Genomic DNA, 19,504 nt, shown 5'->3' with positions numbered 1-19,504 from the left:
CCCCTTGGATATACTATCATCTCGAGTTTCTGAAGTAAATATATACATTAAAAAATACAAATTTTTATCTTTTTCACACAAAAGACAGTGTCCATTTGACACTCTAAATATTGACCTATCTTTTTTCAAACAGACATGATTATTCTTTGGTCCGACCCCTTCTCCATGTAACATTTTGCGATGTTCGGCCATAATTGCGGCCTCAGGAGCGACCAGAAAAAAACGACAGAAATTTAATATTTGGTCCATTTCATTCCCTAAATATTTTCCGATTTTTAACAAAAACAACAGAGGTCTTCATTGGCCAGAGCCCATCTTACATGCAAAATATCGTGAAGATTGGTGCATATCTGTGGTCTGTATCGTATTTACAAATTATAATGGACAGACGGACGGTCGGAAGGACACACATGTCTAGATCGACTCAGCTAGTCGATATATGACGATCGGTGGGTCTAGGATCAATATTTCGCGGCCTTAAAAACTCTTGGGGCTTCACAAAGCTATAATACGCTGACAACATAGTTGTGTAGGGTATAATGATCAGCTGCCATAAAAAATATTATAATTTATATAAAATTTTAGATTTTTTTATTTTATTCCTTTTTAGTTTTAAGGATTTCAAAGGCAAGTGAAATTGGATCTACATGAAAATAGGCCACTATTTTCATCGCACTTTACAGGAATATTACTCACAGCTCCATAGTCGATTTCATACATTTACATACATTTATGCAATTTACATATTGAAAACGTGAAAATATTTCCACAACAATTGTTATTGTTATTTGAAACGTTTGCAAGCATCAACGTTTAAAATCCAGCCGATGACACTTTGTAAAAGTCAATATTTGATAACAAATAGAAAAATACGCATTAACCCAACCCTTAAACTTTAGACGGACATTCGAAAAACACAAAAAATGAGACTTTAGTGCGCATCACATTTCACGTCTTTGATAAATCCTTTTGATAACACAAGTCGATGACACTTTACATAAGCCAATATTCGATAACAAATTAATAACACACATACTCAAGTCAACCGTGCAAAATTTAGCCAAAAATCTGACTGTCTGGCTGGTCGGTTACACCCATGGACACACGTATTTGATAAAGTCATATCTTATCACAATAAAAAGTATTTATGTATTTTTTTGAGCTATTTATGGAATCCGATTTTCAAATTGACTAACTTGAAGAGTTGTCCTTAGTGTATGACAGTAGCAAAACATCAATAAATTTGGAAGATAATTTTTTTTTTCAAAATACTTTACTTTTTGTGAATTTTTGCAGATCGTATATATTTATTGCAATCATATTAATCGTGTCTATGGAATGTTGAAAATTATATCAGTTATTTGAAAACACATTTGACCCGGCCTATCTAAAATTATTACTTGTTTTAGTTTTGTTTATACCCGATAAGACCGATAATAATATATGTGTAAGTGAAACTTCTGTTGTTAAATGTGTGTGTGTGTGGTGTGTATATAGGTGAAATGCTTTGGTCTCGTCATCGCCATTTATTATTTATTTTTCAGACTTAAGAAATGATGATATGATTTATAACGATTCCTATAACAAGGTAAACAAATGAATAAATATTGTTTTAACCTCATCGTGCGATAAAGGTAGACGATTACACCCCGGCATGTCGAACTGTACTGTTGAAGATATCATCATCATCAGAAACAAAACACAATGATGGACAGGCGAGTTTTGAAGATATGAGAATACAAGAGAAATCTTCGTTAAGTTCGATCAGAATTCGACATACAAAATATTTAAAATCGGGACAAAGATATTTGGAGCTATACCATAGAAAATTGCTACTGGAAGAAATAAAATTTCAAACTCCAGACACTAAGGTCATGAAATTGGGCTAGGACCTCAAACTTACCGATAATGAACCCTAAACCCGTTCAAAGCCAAATCATAGGCGTGGATTTTTTTTAATATTTCTTAAGATCTAATATCTAACATCATAGGCACGATTTTTTTTAAATAATTTTTTGAGATCTTTTTTTTAAATATTTTTTAATGATTTTGTAAAAATATCTATGGCCCAGCCACAGGCGCTGATTTTTTATAATTGTTTCAAGGTCCAACCAAAGGTGCTTATTATACCCTAAACAACTATGTTGTCAGGGTATTATAGCTTTGTGCAGCACCAAGAGTTTGTAACGCCGCGATATATTGTTTTTGGTAAACATCGGTTAATATTTAGGGGATGAAATGGACCAAATACTTAATTTTTGTCAGTTTTTCTGGTCGCTACAGAGGCCGCAACTTTACATGGAGAAGGGCATCGGGCCAAAGAATAACCATGCCTGTTTTGATAAAGATCGGTCAATATTTAGCGGGGCAAATGGAACCTGACTTTTGTGTGAAAAATTACAAAATTTATATTATATAGCGTATATATTTACCCCTGAAGGACATAGACCCGAGAAGTTGATAGTATATCCAAGAGGAGTCCTTTAACTTGATATAAATTATATGGTCGTATGTACTCGGATGTGGGAGTTACACTTAAATATTTAAAGTTGCTTACGTATTCTAATATTACTTAGTAAGCCATTAACATACTGGAGGGCGGAATATAGCGCTGATGGGTTTGAAATTTCCCATGAGGTTCCAGTTATGGTCAAGGACAATGCCTATCATTTTCGATGATGGTGAGATAATAATTTTGGGATGAAATGGACCGAAAACTTATTTTTTTTTTTTTTTTGAATCGATCTATGGGCTATAATTGAAAGCCGAACATCACAACACAACCCAAGGTGAAGGGAATCTGGACAAGTAATTAGAAGGGGTGTACTGAATATTAGTAATATTTGTTGGCTTCCAGTCGGTCAATAGGTTGCAATTACCGCGAAAAATTGCCCACGCTCAGAATTACACCGCAGAAAGTTAGATTTTCGTGGAAGTTGTGTAGGGTATCATATGATCGGCCCCGTTCGACTATACTGCTTCGCTCACTGGTTTTTTAAAAATATTTTTATAGTCCATTCTTAGGAATACATTTTTTTTAAATATTTTTTTGGTCTATACTTTTTGCAAGTCCTCAGCTAAGTTAATTTTTGTAAAATTATTTTTTTTAATAATTTATAATTAGTAAAAATAGTTGTATTTTTAAATATAATCTAATCGTGTTTTTTTCAAAAATATTTTTCAGAGCCTTTCCTATAGCTTGGATTTTTTTTAGCATTTTTCACAGTTTTTCCCAAAGCTTGGATTTTTTATAAACATTTTGCAGAATATTTTCGAAGGTAAGGATTTTTAAAAATATGTTCAGAGTTTTTCCTGAAGCGTGGATTTTTTTCCTAAGGCGTGGATTTTATAAAAAATATTTTTCATTGCCTACAAATCTTGGCAACACCATAAAGATCAGGAGATTTGACACCACTAGACGCTTTATAGGGGCAACGCGAAAGACCGTGTATATGCAGATAATCTTTCGTTTCATCATGTTATAACTGATATGACATGTAAATGCCTTGTTAACCTCGAAGTGAGGCACCAGCTTTATATGAGTTGGTCAACGCTTTGTTACAAGAGACATTTGGGTTTGTTTTTTGTATATGCTTCTGGGGGGAGATGAATCTTTCTTCCCTGCCTTACCCCTCGTTATGTTATAAAAACAACAAACTGGTATTCAGCCTGACTATTTTGCAAAAACAAAATATCATCAAAAATATTTTTCAAAAAGTGGTCAAAAATTGTAAAAATTCGACTGGTTTTAATTTACATAATGTTGTTTTTCACACAAAATGTTAACATTCAAACTTTATAGTAAAAAAATGTATATCATGAAAAATATATTTCATATGTTTTTTTATTTATGTTTAAGTTTGAAACCAAGAAGCGGACACTTATTATTTAATCACTATATCTAAATCCACATTAACCCAAAAAAAAATAGAATCATTTATTAAGGCTACTCAAATAATATAAATACATTATCTTTAAAGCGTATAGTCGTTATTCACACAATCCGAATATCATCAAAAGCTTTATATACCCAAAAAAAAAAATCAAGAAAAATGGTAATTAACATAAACGTTTTACGATTTGCCTCCACCACCACTCTGAGGTAGACGACTATTTGACGCCACTGTGACACATATTTTGTTTGGATTCTTCTCACAGAAATTGAATTTCCAGTTTGGAATTAAATGATAAAATATGAAAGGCATTCGAAATGGAGTCGATAACTAGATGTCATATTTTTGAAATCTAAACCATAATAGATAATCGTAAATAGCTAATAACTTGAAACTGCATTTTTTCTACTTCATTTTCAATTTTCAGGTGATTTACAAAGGGCTTCCACAAAAAACAAACAATTATCATAAAATACAAATTAACAATGGAGGTATTATGTTAACAGATTTCTTGTGAATTTTTATTGTTTTTCATTATTCTCGTTGACATTGAAAAACAAGCTACGGAATTCCACATTGTCGAGATATCCGATGACTAAGTTTTTATTTTATTTTTTGTATGCTGCCTATCTATCCACAAATAAAGCGTTTATTCTATTTAAATTCATTTTTTCTTCTCCTTTATAAAATCAGAATTATAGAAAATAAAAAAATAAACTCATTTATCTTTACTTCCAGTCCTCTGAATGCCCCCCTATCCACCTACACCCACATTAGAGAACAATGCATAGCGTCATCGGCATTATGTTGAAAGCTATTTTTATATGAGTGACAACAAAAAAGGCTTAACAAAATGTCATAAAATGACATTATTAATTAATAAAAAATAATTATGTGAAGAAGATTTTGTATTTTATTTAGAAAAGAATTACGATTTGATTTATATGGAAATTTATGATAAAAGTTTGGCTTTTTTATTTTGTTTTGCTTCACTTATTTTGTTTTGGGTAAATTGGGGTGTAGCCCAGTACCGTAGGTTTTTAAATTCTATTGCTTTTGCAAATTCATATCTAAAATATGTCAAGATCAGGAGACAAATATTAATTGAAATAGAATAAAATTAAGAAAAGTAGTTTTTTTTGACAATGACAAATTAATAAAAGAATTTCAGATAATATTATTCTTATATGGCCTTACTGATTATCTTGCAAACGTGTTGAATTTTATATTTGTAGCACATACCTGAAATGGAAAAAGAAAAAAAAAATGTTTTATAAATACTTGTTTGAAAATGAAAATATACAAAATAATATAATGTATGTTGTATACTTTTAGGGGAATTCGAAATGTAAAAGTAGTTGCCTATTAATAAAAAATTGTCTTACTGTTATAGACATTTCAAACGTGATACATATATATAAAAGACCAAAATGTGTTTATTAAAAAAACCAAATAAAAATAATTTGATACTTAAAGTTAAAGTTGGGTTATTCAGGAAGATAATAGTTCAAAAAAGCTATTCCGCAAAAGGAACGATCCGTACTATTTCCAGTTCTTCTGTTCAACTAGTTCCTCTTCCTGTTTGTTCTTGTTCACACAGTTCGTTTTGATCTTGATCATGTCGTTCATTTACACATTTCGTTGTGATCCTATCGTTCATCTTCCCGTTCATTGACCGAATTAACCGAGGTGATCGAAAGGAACTGTGAAATTTAATGAACTTCCTATTCCCTTTTCCTAAAATATTTGATTTTGTAGTTGTATTGCGGCATAAAACGAACCTATTCAATTCCTACGTGACAAGTTTAATAACTATTGAACGAAAATGAAATGTGAAGATAAGTGAATTACATATTTAATAGCTGAAGATGCATTTTTCGGGAATCCTCATTTTTTATAAATAGTTTTGTTTGTGGTTGTATTGCTCATTTTTGAAATGTGCCCAGTAATGGTTGCAAAACCCGGGCAGTAACAGGGGAAATATTTCAGCCTTTCGATATCGTACGATCTATCTGTAACTATAACCTAAACAACTAGGTTGTGATGATCGATAATCGATCTATATCTACCGGATCAAATAGACGATTAATTTGATGATCTGATCAAATGGATATCGGAGATATTCGGAAATTTCTAAAGAAATCATACCATTACCACACAAAATGTTGCAGACTTAGGGCTTAGCTTAGCCTCAGACTTACGGTCGTATCATGGTCCTGATTCCTCAATGGGAAGAGGAGACCCATAAAAGTTTGCTTGCACCATCTGACATTTTCATTGGAAAATTTTTCATGTTCGCATGTTCAGTATGATTTAATGTACGACTATGTGTTGTGTTGTTTGCAGTGGGGTGAAATATCAACTTGCCAAAAAATGGGATTAAATCGTACACATTATCTTTGGATCATTTTTCACAATTTTTAATTGTAATTCATGCAAAGAAAAACAATTGGAAATATTCAATTTAGCCCAGCTGAATTAGGTCTCCGCTGTGAACTCTTCTACAATTCAACCCAGCTGAATTAGTTTTCCGATGGGAAATCTACAATTTAACCCAGCTGAATTACTGTTTTACAGGAATCCAATAAATTCGTTCCAGCTGAAGAAGTTTTTCATTAAAAAAACTCTTCATTTCAGACCAGCTGAATTTTCTTTGGAAATTCTGCAATTTACCCCAACTGAATTAGGTTTTCGGTGGTAAATCTTCAATTCAGCCCGGTTGAAATAAGCTTCCGGTAGGAAAATTTTTATTTCAGTCCCTTAGAATGTGACATACCCTGAAATAGAACATTCTTAGATATTTCTTTCACTAGGATACATTCGATACATCTTGATCACCAGGCTTGGATCGCGCACAATTTGACAATCCCTCAAAACGAGGATCGAATTGGTTGGTATAAAAACATTTTGAAAAAAAAATACGGTTATGATGCTTTAAATAATGTTTATGAGATCGTCACCGACCATGAATAGTGAATATATGCCTATGAGCCCGAAACAAACTAGCAATCGGTCATGTGGGTCTTCCTTCATGAACAAAATTCAAAGAAAGTTGTTCATGAAGGAAGAACTTTGAAGGACGAACAAGAGAAGACGAATCATTAGGCATCATGAAAATGCGAGCTAACTTCAGCGCCTTTTCAGCAGCTTAAACATGGTCCAGCAAAACGTGCCATGTCATGGCACCCACACAATAATTTTCGTATCAGCAGATGTTGCTAAAAGGCTTAAAGTGTTTTGAAAATTGGTTTGAACGTATGAAAATTGAACAAATCATGCTGGGTAATTCTTTTAATAACAATGTGATCAATTTTGAATTCGGATATTCGCATTTTCAATATTTGACTAAAAATATATAAAATATTAGCTTTCGTATTCATTGAAAATATGGAATTTTTAACATCAAAACTTGATGTTGTATGTGTCATATCACATATGTTCAGTAGCTCATTTCATGGACCTTGGAATGCTTTAATATATTTCTGTTACCCAGAATACAGATTCTAAGGATTTTATCCTCTAAAGTCCTGCTACAAATATCACAACAACAAAAAAACTTTGTATACTAAAATTCTTCGAAGTATTCTTATGTCAAAGTGTGATGCATACTTTTAGGAGTTTTTTCATTCTTTATATGTATTATGAAGAAGATAAAGAGCTTACGAATAATTTCATAATTGAAGTACAGTATGCTATACAAAATATTTTAAAAATGATATACGATTCAACACGATTTCTCATTTGAAGAGTTTTGTAGAACAATATTTTATGTTTTCATAATTTAATTTTTGCCAAATTGAGAACACAAGAAACAAACGAATTCTTTTCAAGTTAAAACACGCTCCAGCTACATTAAGTTTTTTTTCAGAATGACCCTGTTTTACACATTTTTTTCGCCCACATTCAAACACATGGACCAACAACACCAGCAACAATAAGAATATGCCAGATAAATAAGTAAAACAAAAAAAAAAAACTTATAATGACGTCTTTATATTATTGACCAACAAAGTGAAAAAGAAAGAGCAACAACAACAAGATGAGCTATGAAATGAACATGAAAAATTATTTACTTTTCATGTTAGTTTTTTATTTTGTTTTTGCGGGGTTCGTAACTTTTTGTGAGGTGCTGATAAAATAGATCAAAGAAAATATTTTCTATAACGAAAAAAACCAAAACTGAAAGCACACACACCAAAGAACATGTGTGGCATGGAATTAGTTTTGATGTTGCGAAAACAAATCTAACAAATTAAAAATGACATAGATTTTAAAAATAGAGGCACATTAAATTACTATAAACCACAAGAAAATTAAAAAAAAAAAATGCGGCTACAGATAGATGAGTTGCCTTTAATACTTGTTGGTCATCACCGGGTGATTAAGCAAACAAAAATAACAATGAGTATATTTAAATTTAACACAACATACGTCATTCTTAAATCATGTGGCTACTTTATTGCAATTATCCAAATAAATGTAATTCCCAAAAAAATACCGCACTGACCTCAATACCCAATAATGTATGGCCATAATCATCATCCTACAAAAAATATCTTCTAAACAATTTCTTCTCGATGATTGAAAATAAAATCGAAAATCCCATAACTAACTTAATAAATGTTCAATTGCCAAACACCCACACACATACACAAATGGAACCCCGCACACATTTTCAGAAAATCTAAAATGTCCATTAGATTATCCAGTTTATCTGTTTTCCCACTATTTATGTAAGTTTTTTTGTTTTGTTTTCAAAGAGATTTTCTTCTTTCATCTTTTGATTTTATGTTAGTGTTCTTTGCCATTTTGTAGTTTTTGTTGTTAGTTTATTGTTATTTCTTTACTAACTCATTCACTTGGCCAACAACTCTACCTGAACTCGTTGTTGTTGTTGGTGATTACTTAAGGCCCTTTGATCTTTTTTTTCATTTTATTCGAGTTTGAAAAATTGCTGACCAAGTAAAGAGTGTGTGAGCTGGTGTAAAACAGGTATCAAGAAAATAAAAAAATATATGTCCGTCTGTTTGTGTGTGTGTATTAAAGTGTTTTTCTCTCATCTTTAGTAGCAGCCAGCATGGTTAAAAGATAGATAGCCAAGTGCTATTATTGTGGGCAATTGTGCGTGGTGTTTTGTTGAATGGTCCGGTTGGTTGGTCGTTCGGTCGACTTGTCAAGGTCAGATAATTCACAATCATTACTGGGTAGTCAGCCTATTTAATTATATACACTCAAATTTTCTGTGAATACGAATGAGTAGATAAACAAAAGTGAGTAGAGTTTCGGAAAATTTTGTTTGTTCTTGGAATTTAACGGAAGCGAAAAATTTTCCAGTTTTTAGCTCTTTTTTGAAATATTTCGAGAAAAAAAAAACAGGTGAAATTCAACTGAATATTTGGAAATTTTTCTATAATAAAAAACTAATGTGGATCAAGTATGGTTATTAAAAAAATTAATTTCCATTCGTTTTAATGCAACAAAAAGGGTAAAAACTCCTTGGAAGATCCTTGAAAGTAAGGTTTCGACCGAATTTGGCATTTGACAAAAATTTCGGTAATTTTTATTAAAGCATGCGTTACTAAGTGAGAGAGATGTAATTAATTGGTCTACATTTTGCAATACATATCCCCGAAAATATGGTCCAACAATACCGATTGACTTGTCTCTGATAGAACGAATAAGAGGAGACGACTCATTATGTATCATGACAATGCGAGCTCTCACATTTCGGGGCCTTTTTAGCAGCAAAAACATGGAATTTTGCTGGACACGTAAGCCTGAGACTTACGCCTAGAATCCGTAGAACACCAGCTTTGACTATATACCATTTTTAGGATTGTCGCTCAAAAAAAAAAAAACTTTTTGTGGAAAATTCTTAGCAATAGGATATAAAGATTTCGTCCCATTCGTTATATAATTTTGGAGCATTTTTCAAACGTTCCATGACATAGTCCCTCACTTAAGGGTTACGTTTTTTTAAGTTGTTTGCCTCATTTTCCAACCGAAAAAAAAAACTTTTAAGTGGAATAATATAAATATTAGATTGGGGGAAAAAGACATCTATTATTTTTGTATAAATTATAGGATTTTATTAAGCATGCTTCGGAATGTCCGATTTGGGCGAAATATGCGCCGTGATTTGCTGCCATTTTAAAGGTAACTGGAAAAAATCAATTTTCACAATCCTCCCTAGATACCAATTTTTCTGTCATTAAAGAAATTTTGCAATGCAAGAAAAATATGATAATCGCTTGATACCAAGTCCGGACTGTATGGCGGATGCATTACAAATTCCCAACCAAGCTCCCGAAGTTTCTGGCGAGTCACTGTAGATGTGTGTAGACTAGCGTTGACCTGGTAAAACACGACACCTCCCCTGTTGGCCCATTCTGGTCAATTGATATCTTTAAACGGTCCAGTTGTTGACAGTAGAGAACAGAATATAACGTATGACCATATGGAAGCAACTCATAATAAATAAACCCCTCCCCGTCCATCCAAATGCTTAGCAGGACCTTCGTAGCCGTTAGTCCTTGTTTGGCCACCGTTTGTGGTGCTTCACCGCTCTTTGACCACGATCGTTTTCGCATAGGGCCGTATGTGATCCATTTCTCATCATCTGTTTAAGAAATGTGTCTATCACATTCCGTTTGGCCAAGGCTTCGTAGATGGAAATTCGATCAATCCTATTTTTTCTGTTAATTGTTTTGGCACCCAAACATCGAGCTTCTTTTTTAATCCAGCTTTGTGTAAATGGTTTAAAACAGTTTTATGGTCGATTTTTAGATCCTGGGAGATGTTACAACTGCTATCATGCCGGTCAACTGTGATCATTTCTCCGATTTTATCGACATTTTCAACGACCGGCCTAATGGATATCCTTTTCTCCAACCTAATATTTGCATTTCCATTCCATTAGACCGGAAATGTCTAGGAATGCACAAGTTATTTATGTTATTCGACCAAAAAACGCTACAAAAATAGCAAAATATGGAAAATTCCTATGGTATGCCATATAAAATGGTCGGCCCAGCCCCATTGTACACTTCTACCTTGAAACTTCTTTGTCATTTTTATTACGTACTTAAACCGCTCATTGCAGTTGCATATCTATAAAATTTATTTTTGATAAGAGGTTTAATTATAATCTATTTATTTTTTCATTTCACAGAATTTTTCGTAGAATTTAATTCGTTAGGCGTTGAAATGGGCGAGAAAATGTAATTTGTTGTCTTAAATTGCCGGAAATAACTTAATTATATTATTGAAACCCCTGCCAGAAATTTTTACTTGACTAAAAATAAAATCTAAAAGTATTCCAAGAAAAAATATTGTTTAACAAAAAGCCTTAACTTCTCTTTTTTACACCAGCCGCATTTTCAAAGTTCGTTAAAAATAAATCAATTGGAAAATTGTATTTAAATATTTAATCAATCATTAGGAGGGAAAATATTCAAAACGCTCTGAAACTTTACGCCCACTTCTCTGTGTATATTTTTGAAAATGTTCAAACTTAAACTCATGGCTTATAGTGTGTTTACCTTTCGCCCGTCGTACTTTTGCCATCCGCCCCTCTACACTAATCCGAAGGCAAGCAATGCGATAACATTTTATCAAAATAACCGATAATTAATAACCCATTAAAATTGCTGGCATTTAAACTATCTGTCTATCGTTTAGAATAATAAATTATTCGACAAGCATTCGTTCGTTGGGGCCATAGTAGTAGTAGTAGTAGCCGAAGCAGCACCAGCTTCGAGGCAGACAGACAGACAGCCACACAATAAACACACTTCCATTGTTCAGAAAGAAACGTGGTCCAGCAGTGAAGGAGAAATACGAACTGAAGCAAACTGAAGCAAACTGAAACTAATAATACGTACTCACTTCACAATGGAGAGCAGAGAATTTCAAAGTGAAATATTTCCAGTGAAACAAAAAAAAATTAAAAAAATCTAAAAGAAGGCAAAATAATTAAAAATGCTACGCTTCGTTAAGTCTACCGGTTCAAACTTTAGTCATTCTTGTCTTTTTTGCTATGCGCTCGACTGAATGAGCGGATAATTTTAGAACCACTAAATGAAAGATGCCGACCAGCCAACCGCCCGGCCATTAGGGAAGTAAAACTGGAAATATTTTAGTTTCTAATCGAATGAAATTGTCGTCATTTTAAAGAGGCAACGTTTAGCAAGAGATTGTATTTCGAGACTATCAACAATTTATACACATACACACACTCATATTTATTTCGAAATTAGAAAATTGTCAAACTCATCAATAAATAAATAGGCCGTAGCAGCGGCAGTGGCAGATGCATTTTCATCAATTTGATATGGTAATGGTTGGCGGGCCACAAGAAATATTGATATTGACATTTTGGGGTTCCGTGTCAACGGTGGTGCCCTAAGATGCCACAATCAACCAAACACATTAAGATCAACACATAATTTACATTACGAAGAAGAAGGAGAAAGATGTCATTATCATCGTTGTCTTCTTGCTCTGAAATTGGTTATCCCATGGAAATATTTTTAGGGACAGCATTTTGAAATAGGCCACACACTTTTCGTTTGGATTGAAAATAATGTAATTCAGTTCAGTGATTAATCTGATGAATTTTTGTTATAAAAAATTATTTTATTTTCGATGAGTTTGTAAATGTACGTATATGTGCTGAAATTAATTGTTATGCACTATGATTCTGCATTTGATGTTACCAATGGAAAATTTTTATAACACTTGGTCAATTTAAAATTTATTGTGGAATACAATTATGGGTGTAAAGAGAGTAATTGACAGCGTACATGGTCTACTATTGGTCGGAGGCTACTCTATATATTAGGTTGGAGAAAAGGATATCCATTAGGCCGGTCGTTGAAAATTACGATAAAATCGGAGAAATGATCACAGTTGACCGGTATGTTAGCAGTCGTAACATCGCCAAGGAGCTAAAAATCGACCATAAAACTGTTTTAAACCATTTACACAAAACTGGATTCAAAAAGAAACTCGATGATTGAGTGCCACACCAATTAACAAAAAAAAAATAGGATGGATCGAATTTCCATCTACGAAGCCTTGCCAAACGGAATGAGATAGACCCATTTCTAAAACGGATGGTGGCTGGAGTTGAGAAAAGGATCACATACGATTACCCTGTGCGAAAACAATGGCCAAACCAGGACTAACGGCCAGGAAGTTTATGCTATGCATTTGGTGGAACGGGAAGGGGATTATTTATTATGTGTTTTTTCCCATATGGCCAAACACTAAATTCGCATCCTTACTGTCATAAACTCGTTTGAAGATAACCAGACCAGAAACGTCCAGAATTCGCCAACACGAGAGATGTTGTGTTCCACCAGGACAACGCTAGTTCACACACATATGCAGTGACTCGCCAGAAATTTCGGGAGCTGGGTTGGGAAGTTTTAATGCATTCGCCATACAGTCCGGACTTGGCACCAAGCAATTATTACCACATTTCTTTAATGATAAAAAATTGATAATAGGGAGGATTGTGAAAATCGACAACTAGGGTTTTTGCAAATATAGAGCAGGATTTCGATGAGAGAGGCATTATGAAGTTACCTTTAAAATGGCAACAAATCATACAGGAAAACAGTGAATATTTGGCCCAAATCGGACATTCCGCAGCATATAGTCCTATAGTTCATATAAAATAATGGATTTCTTTTTCCCCAAACTAATATTTTCGGCCTAACATTAAAAATCAAAAATATTTTTATTGGTTTTCTCCACTTCCTGCTCAAACCAACACTCGGATTTTGACAGCTCCAAGCATGATTTTTGATCGTATCAAAGTTCAGTACATCCATAATCAAAAATCGACTTCCAGAGTTTGTATAAACTTGGTTACATATTTTATATTTAAAAGTTTTCAAAATGTTGACTAGGAGTAGTAGGCGAATAAACCCCATCTTCAAACATTACACAGTCTTGGTTAAAATATTGGGATGTATATTGGTTGTTTCAAATCGGTTACTACATTCGCTAGATTTATAATATAATTTAAAATTTAACTTTTTGTGGACCTACGAGTCCCATATTCGAACTTGACCTAGTTTGATCTACACGCCGATTTATTACTTCGATAACTATGGTTTAAAAATCTGATTTCTTAAAAGTAACTGCCATCAATGAAAGTGTAAATGCCGTCGATTTCCGACTATTTATAAATTCCAACATAAATCCTTCTTTGGAGCCTGATTTCTTATCTAAACAATATGGACTCAAATGCAAGCCCACTTCATAAACGTCGCACACTATACCATAGATTTATAGGTTCGCTCAATATGGGTAAAAAATCTTCTCCCTTAAAAATTCTGCAAAATCGCCATCATTATTTGCAATAGAAAACAAATTGTCATCACAAAATCATTTAAATCCTCGATAAATGTTGTTGTTATTGTATCCTTCCGTTTTGATTTGTCTTTAATTACCTTTTTCATTGAAATGTTGCGGCAACTGGATATCTATCGCCTCAAAGTCTCCGCGAACATCATTACAATGGAGTCCATCTTTTGAATTGGAATCGCGACGCTGTAAGCGGCGATTGCGATTATGATGATGGAGACTGTGTGATTGATGATGATGCAGCGACGAGGCCTGATGATGATGCGGTGTTTCCAAATAGCTATTGGCGGTATCCAAATCATGTGAAAAATCCAATTTTTTTGCTGTGGCGGAGGCCACAAAAACGACCAAGGCAACAACAATGAATTTCATTAAGTTGTTGTAAATGTTGTGGCAGGATAAAAATGAATGTCGTTGATTTTGTTTGAAAGCCATTTTTGGTTGGATTTATTACGACGGTACGAAGGGTGCGGGTAAGAAAATGTATTCCTTTTTAAATAACTTTTTTTTAATTTTTGGGTTTGATTTTTTTGTAATAATAATACAAAATACACAAATTTTTATTTTTTAATAATTTTTTTAGCCTTTTATTTCAGCACATTTGTGGTAAACAATTTTTAGGACACTGTAATACAAATTAATTTTGTATAGGCCTTATAAATATATATATTTTTTGCTTTTAATTTTTATCTTAGACACATTGCATTACATTTCTTTATATTATGGACATTCTTGATATTTTGTTTCGATTTTATATTTTATTTTTTTTTTCTATTTCCTTATTTTCGATGAACTTTATTTGTATGCTTTATTTTTTTCTTTCTTTCTTTACTTTATTTTGTTATCTTATCGATTGATTTACTCTTTTCTTTTCATTTTATTTTTGTAATCTATTTTTTAGTTGTGTGTTGTTGTTTTTTTTTTTAATTTTTTATTAAATTTTCTTTAAGGTTTTACTTCTTTGACGTGGTGTTGTTATTGTTGGCGTTTCTCTCACTCTGTGTGTGTAAGTTTAGCCGGTATATTCCACAATTCTTTTTTTGGTGGGGAGATTTGGCTTTGGCTCAAAAATGAGTTGTTGTTGTCGTTGTTACAACAACTATGCCAACAACAAGGTGACAGCAGAAGAATCAGTAAAGCAGAGTGAAAAAAATCATTTACACGACACTGCACAAGATTACGACAAAATACGCACGCACACAATCACATAAATGTTGTACACTGCGTAGCAAACACTCTCGCTTACTCGCCACTCTAGCAATTTGTTTTTTACCAGAGCCAAATAGACGATGGCGACCAACACACGACAGACGAGCACGATGGATGATGACGACGAGAACAAACAACGTTGGTTACTCAACTGAATGGTGGAGCATCGAAAGAACAATGATGTCTCGTTGCTGCTGGGTTTGAGATATGACACAGGCGACGTCGACGTCTCAGTTGCTGAGTAACTTGTGTGACTGACTGAGCATGAACGGGAGTATGAACCGAGAGAGAGGCCGTCAGAAATGTTATGTGTGAGTGTGTGTTATGGTATGAAGTTAGGCCAGACACCACGGCTGTTTCGTTGAATGCTTTGTTTGTTTTTGTTTTTCTAACCGGCTGGCTGCTCTTCTCGTTGTGGTTCTGGTTTGGGGTTGCTGTTGTAGTTGTTGCAATGTTTCGTTTTGTGTTCTTTTTTGTTTATTTGTTTGGGGTGAAGGAGACGAAATAGGTTGTTCGTTACGCAGGTTGTTTGATTATACAGTCACTAGCCCCATCAAGCTCACACTCGAGAGCACACATCCACAGTCAAAATAGACAGACAGACAAACGAGCATTTATTTAGTTATGTGCAGAGAGTTGTAAGGGGAGGTCAGGCAGAGTCGTCCCCAACGTGTATCAGATGATTATGTTATTCATTTGCAAATGGGGAGTAATGGCTTTGTTTCACACTCTCCCACTTTAGTTGGCATACACACAAGACGCACACCAGGAATCATCAAACCAATTTTGATGTTGGGTTAAACAGGCAAACTTCTTGGTTGCTGATGTTTTGACTTGGCTCTTGATGAAATAAAAACACTTTCAATTTATTTATGTTGAAATTTAATTGTTATATTTATCTCATTTCTTTTTTTTTCTCTCCCAGAGAGACCACACTTTATTTTTTGTTTTCGTCATATAAAAAACACTCGCAATCACAGATATTCCGTTGTGTGTTTGCTTTTTTCGAATTTAAACAATTTGATAGTTATGTAGATATTTATCTACCCTTTTACGCCAACAAATAATTGAACACGAAATAAAAACTAATCGATTTAACTTTCCGCCATTAATATCTTAGCCATCCAATCGCATTGAAAACTCGTACTCAACTAAAACATGTTTGAAGTGTTCGATAGTTTCTGCTGCCTGCTTGGTGGTAGGTTTGATGAGAGACGTTGCAGCGCTGTTTGCCAAACACCAATGGCAGCGACAGTTATTGGAAGATAACGAACATGTTGGGGACAATGTTTAAGGTTGCATGTTGCAAGTAAATTACAGTAGGGACTCGATAAAATATTTACATTCTAAAATAGACACATGGGCATTTCTTGCAAAAGGTAAACCAACGTCAAATATTTTTTGTAGTTGTTGATGTGTTACGGCAAAAAGTACAAAGAACGAACACATTTGTCATATTTTCTTCTTATTCTTAGTATAAAAACTAATTTAATGAATACATATGCAAATTAAGCATAAATAAAAACTGGAAAATCAAAAATGCCGCATAAGTTACGTCGAATCAAACCTTCGACAATTCGCAGATTTTTCCCTGTATTAGCAATGACATATAAAGATTTATCTGAAAAGTTCAATTTTTTACCACTGATAGTACTTCTATGTAATGCAAAAAAGTACGAAGGGTGAATTGCCGCGACAGTGTCCACATGCTAAAAAGGTCGGTGGAAACCTGGATTTCAATAATTTCAGTAGTGAATAGTCCGCACCACCAGGAACTGAATTCGTGAGGGATAATTTAGATAAAAGGTTTTATACAATAACGAAGAATCCATAAGTATTTCGACATTAACCATAAAAATACAGATCACGATTATTTTTATCAGAAGAACAAAGGCGGGATATTTTGAGAAACCGATTTTTTTTAACAAGATAAATAGTGTTTCAAATAGTATATGTCGATCGTTTTGAGTGTTGGTAATGAAGAATGCACTTTACGGACACTAATTACAACAACTACATACATACATACATACATATGGGGCTCCAAAGTTCCAAAACTACCCCCACCTATTATTAAATATCTTTAAGAATACTACTCCAAAACTTTTGAAATTTTTACAATATTAATGGTACTATTTTATCAGCTGTAGATTCATTTGTTGATCTTGGTATTTTAATGGTTTCAAAATTAAATTTTAATTATCATGCAATTCCTATGGTAAACAAAGCCCACGGTGTCTTAGGATTTATAAAACGATGGGCTAAAGAATTCTCTGATCCATACATTGCAAAGCAACTTTTTACATCTCTTGTGCGACCCATATTAGAATATGGCTCTGTTGTATGAGACCCCCAATATACAATATATTCCGATAAAATTGAATTAGTGCAGAAACAATTTCTAATTTTTGCACTGAGAGGTTTACATTGGAATAGTGACTTTGTGTTGCCTTCTTACACTAGCAGGTTAAAATTAATTCGAATGCCTACATTAAAAAGTAGACGTATTATGTTGAACACTATGATGGTAATTAAAATACTAAACGGTAATATACCCTCAGAATTCCTAATTTAATCCATTAGAATAAATGTTCCTTTTTGATAAAGTAGATATTATCAACCACTATACATAGATTTTCATCGCACAAATTATTCTATGGGAGATCCACTTTGTAAAAAGTGTATCGATTTCAATTCTGTGTGTTCTAACGTAGACTTTTGCATGAATATAGAACTAATAAAATCTAATATAATTATATTTTTAAATAAATAATACAACTTAAAAACAAACAATATTTCAATTTTATCCAGATAATGACCACAAACACAAGATCGTTCGAGAATGGATGCATTATTATTGTCTAAAGGTGATTCAAACAACTCCTCAGAGTTTGTAAAGCCGCAAAATATTGGTCCTAGAACTACCTTTAAGTGTGCCGATCGACTAGCTGAGTCGATCTAGACATGTGTTCGTCCGTCTGTCCATTGTAATTTGTAAACACGGCTTAGGCCACAGTTATGGACCCAAACACCACGAAGAGAGACGGGTCTGGAATAGAATAGAATAAGAATGGCCGTTTTGATGAAGATCGGTCAATAGTCAAATGGGTCCAGACTTTTGTGTGAAAAGTGACAAATGACGCCCCAGAATATAATTTATTTACTCCTAAAAACCTAGACTCGATAAGTTGATAGTATATCCCAGAGTGGTGGTTGAATTTAAAATTGATACCAATTATATTGTCGTATGTACTCGGCTGTGTGAGTCATATTTAAATATTTACGTTTTATTGTTCAGCATTAGCCCACTAGGGGGCGGAAATGTCGCGATGATCGCTTTGAAATTATACATGAAATGCCGGTTTTGTTTGATATTTAGGGAGTGTCATGAACCAAAACGTTATTTTTGTCAGATTTTCTAGTCGCCCTAGGTGCCCATTATATGCAGAACACAATATTCACCTAGGGAAAACAAGATTTGGAAAATGTGCCAGGGTTAGAAAGTGTAACTGCTGATCCTCCAAAACATAGACTTCAGTGGTAGTAGTGTAGAGTATCATATAGTCGGCTCCGTCCGACTGTACTACTCCGTTTATATCGAATTCACAAAAATATTGTTTATTTCATTGCTATTATTTAAGTAAAGATATTCATGCCCACATATTATATAAAAAAGAATAAAATGTTATTCATTGATTAACTTGCACTTATCGCATTTTTATTATAAAAAACGAAGTGGATACTTTTGACTTTGACTAACCGTATGTGGGAAAGAAAATCACCTGCAAGTTATTATTAACCCATGGTGGCCAATATCCTCAAATAATAGTTTCAATAGAAAAATGTCTAAGTATTTTTGTGCAACTGTTTAAGTTTTGTTTCAATTACTATTCACGTTGTATACGTTTGTATAAAAAACTAAAGAACAATTTTTGTCAGTGTACTCAAACTCCAGATACAACAACAAATTGTTCTACGCATCTAATAATGATCAAACCTCTTTTAAACATAGAATTTCAAGTCTT

At 33.4% G+C, this 19,504-nt stretch overlaps 1 protein-coding gene across 1 annotated transcript in view; it reads right to left on the bottom strand.

The window, feature by feature from the left end:
* Window positions 1-14,705, bottom strand: part of LOC133327523 (division abnormally delayed protein) — a 196,550-nt gene extending 181,845 nt beyond the window's left edge. The window contains exon 1 of the mRNA XM_061536041.1: window positions 14,357-14,705. Within this exon, the coding sequence (XP_061392025.1) occupies window positions 14,357-14,705 (349 nt within the window). The remainder of the gene's footprint in view (window positions 1-14,356) is intronic.
* Window positions 14,706-19,504: the final 4,799 nt, after the last annotated feature.

Source organism: Musca vetustissima, unplaced genomic scaffold (assembly GCF_032173495.1).
Source record: "Musca vetustissima isolate MV318-11 ecotype Yass unplaced genomic scaffold, APGP_CSIRO_Mvet_v1 utg6936, whole genome shotgun sequence".
Lineage (NCBI taxonomy): Eukaryota > Metazoa > Arthropoda > Insecta > Diptera > Muscidae > Musca > Musca vetustissima.
The sequence above is the reverse complement of the archived record's forward strand: the minus strand, read 5'-3'. Positions and strand labels throughout refer to the sequence as shown.